This window comes from Lipotes vexillifer, unplaced genomic scaffold (genome assembly GCF_000442215.2).
Source record: "Lipotes vexillifer unplaced genomic scaffold, Lipotes_vexillifer_v1.1 scaffold636, whole genome shotgun sequence".
In the NCBI taxonomy this organism is placed as follows: Eukaryota; Metazoa; Chordata; class Mammalia; order Artiodactyla; family Lipotidae; genus Lipotes; species Lipotes vexillifer.
Genome location: NW_006786547.1, coordinates 592,266 through 597,116, shown reverse-complemented (window position 1 = coordinate 597,116; position 4,851 = coordinate 592,266). Strand labels below are relative to the sequence as shown.

General features: G+C 60.8%; 1 protein-coding gene across 1 annotated transcript; it reads right to left on the bottom strand.

Moving 5' to 3' along the window:
- Nucleotides 1-4,273: 4,273 nt before the first annotated feature.
- On the bottom strand, nucleotides 4,274-4,618 carry NRARP (NOTCH regulated ankyrin repeat protein). The gene has a single exon (XM_007458930.1). It carries the CDS (start codon nucleotides 4,616-4,618, stop codon nucleotides 4,274-4,276), a length of 345 nt encoding a protein of 114 aa, XP_007458992.1.
- Between the last annotated feature and the right edge of the window lie 233 nt (nucleotides 4,619-4,851).

The following is a 4,851-nucleotide window of genomic DNA, read 5'->3' as shown; positions in this document are numbered from 1 at the left end:
GGGGGGGCGGGGTCGGCGGGGGCTGCGCCCTTTCCCAGCGCCCGCGGGTGTCCCCCGCCGGTTCTGAATGCAGAGATCGGGCCTCTGTGAGCGCCCGTCCCTCCCCTCTCTCGGTCGGGCCCCCACTGCCGAGCCCCTGGCCTCCCGACGCTGGTTTCCCCCTGCGGGTGCCCCCACCTCGTCCCCCCTCCCCCGCCGATCCCCCGCCGCCCCCCACCCCCTTCTCATTAGCATAGCAGCTGCTCGCCGAGCGGAACCCGCTCGCAGGAAAGGGCAGAGGCCTCGAGGATGAATGGGGCCCGCGGCTTTGGAGGGGGCGAGAGAAGAAAGACCGACAGACGGACGCGCCGAGGGACAGTCCGACGTACAGCCAAGCAGAAGAATGCGCCGGGCAGAGGGAGGGGCGTGTTGGCGGCGAGCGGGGAGCCCAGGCCTGCGAGGCGGAGTGGTGGGGGAGGGCGGCCTCCCCGAGACCCCCGATCCCCGGGAGGGGCTGCACTGGAGGCCTCGGGAGGGGAGGAGCCGTCGGTGATTCCCAGACTTCCCAGGGCTGCACCCGCAGGCTCCGCGGCCTCAGGCTTTGTTTCCCAGTTGCACGCAGCGCCGGGCCTCCTTTCCTGTCCTCAAGGCCCGGGCGGACGCCGGCCTCCTCTCCGCAGGCTCCACTGCGACGTCAGGAGGTACTTGGCCTTCCGAAGGTCAGAACTGCAGGGCCGCGTCCCTGTGCCTGTGTGCGACCGGGGCTGTGCCTCCCTGTGCTGAGCCAGGGCCTTTGAGGGACAGAACCCAGAAGGCAGCCCCTTCCTTCTCCTTCTAACCCGTCTCCTGTCTCTTTGGCCCTCCGTTCTGGCTGGCTCTGTCCTGGCTCCCACGCCTGCTGGCTTTGGACATCACTCTTTCTGGCTGACCATTTTCCTGCACTTCCTGGTCTCTCTCTGGCATCCCTTCCAACAGTAAACACTTCCTGCGTCCGGCCAGGGTCAGGTCAGAGAGATGGACAGTTGGACAGGAGCTGCCAACACTCCTGGCCGGGGGGTGGGAGGTGGGGGGAGTGGGGCGGGCCCTGCCCTTGCCCATTTGGTCTGTCTGCTTTCTCCATGGCAGCCACTCCAGGGGTTCCCAGAGGCCCAGCCCCAGAGAGGGTCAGCTGCGCCTTCTTTCTCGCCCTGGCCACAAAAAGGCTCGAAGAGCTGTTCCCACCCCTGAAGACCTGCCTGAGGCGGGGTGGTGGGGACTCCCAGGTGACAGCGATAGTGCCGATCCCTGACTGCTGAGCACTGGGTCCCGGAGCGGGAGCCTGCACCTTCTGCTCATTTGTTTATAGCTTTGACCCCTTCTCCTGCGCGAGTGTCTGGGGTGGGAAGTGGAGACGAGATCTGGCCCAGCTGGGGCCCAGGTAGTGCCCAGGCCTTATACCCCAACAGCGTCCAAGTTCTAGCACCTCCTCCTTTGGGGCCAGGCACCCCCCAGCACCCTCAGCCACTCCCCATGAAGGCTCAGGTCAGGCCTTCCCCTGGGGCCTCATTTGCATCGAATATTCCACTCACCTCTGTGACGTCTAACGAGGGAGCTGGTCCATTTAGTGGGCCAGGTGGGGGGGGGTCAGTAAATGCTTGTGTAACCAACTGAAAATTCACTCGGAAAATCCTCAGGGCAGAACAGAGTTGGAGATGCAAAGTAGGAACAAGGTAAGGGCAATGAGTCTGTCTTCCCGTCTTGGGACAAAATGTAGCTGCACCCCCCCTGAAGGGAAGCTGCCACCCTCAGGCTTCTCACAGGGGGCTCTGGAAGCTTTACAGGAGAAAGTTATCTTGGAACTCTCGAGTCCCAGTAAAGTTAAAGCTTCCTTGGCCCACTGGCTCCCCGTCTCCTCTGGGCAGGCTACTCTTGCCCCTGGGGGATGTCCTCCCCTGCACCCCCTCCCATGCAAGCTTCCGGGGTGGACCCAGAGTCGAACTCGGGGTCTGTGCTCTGGGGGAGTGGCTGCCTCATCTCCCAGGCACCACCAGGAACCGGAGCAGAGGAAGGGGCCTTTTACTCATCAGAAGTTCCCCCAAATTTAAAAGATACCCTTTCTGTGCAGCAGGTGGTCCAGCAGAAACCCCCAGTAGGACGGAGCGGGGAGACCCCTCCTAAGACCCTTGGCATCTCAGGCTGGCTTGGGGGGGGGGGAAGGGCGGGAGGAGCTTCAAGAACTTTCCACGTGGAGCCCTTTGCTAGGGACCAGAGGAAGTGGCTCTGGGCGCCCTTAGGTGCCCCACCCCCATGGCTGGAGGCAGGCAGGCGGGCCCTCACAAGTCCTGTGCGTGGCCGCTGCGGTGCCTTTGAGCGGAGCCGAGAGGCAGCTTACCAGGCTCTGTCTTCAGGTGGAAGCAAGCCAAGCGCTGCTCAGCCGTCACCCGCAAACAGCATGTTGCAGCCTGACCCTCGTCCCGGTGCCAACCCCAAGAAGAACAAACAAACTATTTTTTAATATAAAAAGATCAATGAAAAATTTATTGATAAATTTTTCACGCTGGGCTACAAGTCTATATCGTACACTCAGGAATGTGCTGCAGACTTCATCCAGTTAAGTGATCACACCGGGACCCATACACAGCTTCCATGTAAGCCTAGAAAGTCTTAACATTAATTAACATAATTAAAAAAGGTATTTGCGTCTAGAAAAAATATACAGAAAAACTCCTTTTGGAGTAATCTGTGCCTCAGTTTCAATGTCTGCTTGTTTCACTGACATTATCAATATATTCTTCTCACACAAAGTTTTATAAAAAGCCACAGATGACTGCCCAAATCTGACCAGCCACGCACAAAGGGCCTCCACCCACCTGTGTCCTCAAGTGCTCCCCATTTTTGCACGAAGGGTCAGCAGCACGTCTACCCAGGGGAAGCCTCATTTAAATTTGAATAATTCAGCCTCCCTTTTATTTCTCAGGATCAAAACAACAAGGGGTGTGGGGTTGCATAGAAAATTGGAACCTCTGAAACCAGGAAGGGCGCCTTTCGGGACAGAAAGTGACGCAGAAGCACCGCCTCCGTCCTAGGTCCTCGCGCGGCCCCTCCCGGCGGCCCCTCCCCCGTGGCAGGATTTTCGGATTCGAATCGGGTCCTTGAAGCTCCGGGAGGCTGAAGAGGGGCAAAGCGGCCCTTCAGCTCACTCAGCAATTAGCACAAGAGATTCACAGTCTTATAGGCATTTTATAAAAATATAAATATGGGTACAGTTGCCTTCACAACGCTGGATACACGCCCTTTAAAATTGGGTCTATAACCAAGATTCAAAAAATACACCTAAAACTTGGCTTAAAATATGTTAATATTTTATATTCTGTCATAAATGTTATGACATTTAATCGTGGCAAATCCATTTACTTTTTTAAAAAAAAGTGTGCAATCGACTGTTAACTATAATAGAACTCACTAGAAAAGGCTTGATCCCCACCCCCACCCCCCCACCCCCGCCACACCCGAGCACCCAGGCTCCCGCGGAAGCTTTGCAAACCGGCAGGCTTGGGGGATGGTGGCCTCTCACCGGACAAGGCGGAGGGAGGCCGGGGGCTTCCAAAACTCACGCGGAATTGTGTGTGTGAGTGTGAGAGAGAGGAGGGAAGGGAGGGCGGGGAGGAGGGGAGAGAGAGGTGAGGGAGAGAAGCCGGAGGGAGACGGAGCAGCACGGGGAAACCAGCAGGCTGGGCGGTATTTCAGTGCAACCAAGAAATGACAGACTCAAGTTTTTAGTTTTAAGACTAGAAAAAAAAAAAATGCATCTTCCCCCCCCATAACGACATTGACCACGCGAAATATTTTCCAAACAGAAAAATCAGGCGCACAAACGTCACCCACAAATATGCACACACGTGATAAATAGTTTAGAACCCCGGGAAGAGCAGAGCGTCGTCTCCGTCGCGCGTCGGCCACGGGTCCTTCCACCTTCAGGAGAACATTTTGAGCGGAGGATCCGGTGTCTCGGGATTCCGAACTTGCTGGTAGCGAGACTCAAATTTCAAAGGGGCTGGAGCCCGCGCCCTGCCCCCACCCGCGCGGCGGCGGGCGGGGCCGTGGGAAGCGCTCCGGCCGGTCCCCGGCGGCCGCGGGGGGCGCCGACCCCGGGCCGCGGGTGGGCGGGCGCGGCTCCCGTGGGCACCGACTTGCGCGCCGGACTTGTGGTGGCCGCGGGCGCCGAGGGCCGGGCGCACACCGAGGTAGTTGGAGGGAAGGTACAGCAGGGAGGACACGCGCGGGGCCCGCGCGCGGGTCGGGGTCCGGGCCGGCATCACCGGCCGCTGCCCGCGTACTTGGCCTTGGTGATGAGATACAGCACGATGTCCTGGTGGCCGCCGAACGCGGCGATGTGCAGTGCGCTCCAGCCGTCGCGGTTGGCCAGGCGGATGTCGGCGCCGAACTTGACCAGCAGCTTCACGAGCTCCAGGTTGCCGTCGATGACCGACTGGTGCAGCGCCGTCTGGCCCTCGGGCCCGAACGAGTTCACGTTGAACTCGCAGTTGGTCATGTTCTGCAGCAGCGACTGCAGTTCCTGCGTGTTGCCTTTGCGCACGGCCTCCTGGAAGATGCGCTGCGTCTGCGGCGCCGAGCAGGTGGACAGCTCGGCCTGGCTCATGCTGCCGCCGGGCGCTGGCCGCAGGCCGGGCCGGGGCTCAGCGCGGGCGGCGGCTTCGGCGCGGGCCCCCGGCTGCCTCGGGGCGCGCCGCGGCGCATGGAGGGCGCGGCGCCCCCGGGCCCCGCACGCCGCCGCTAGGCGCTCCGGGCAATGGGGGCCAGGGGCCGCCGCCGCGGGACCCCCGCCACATCCAGCCGCGCCCGGCGGGCGGGCGACCGGGGCGGGCGCTGCGC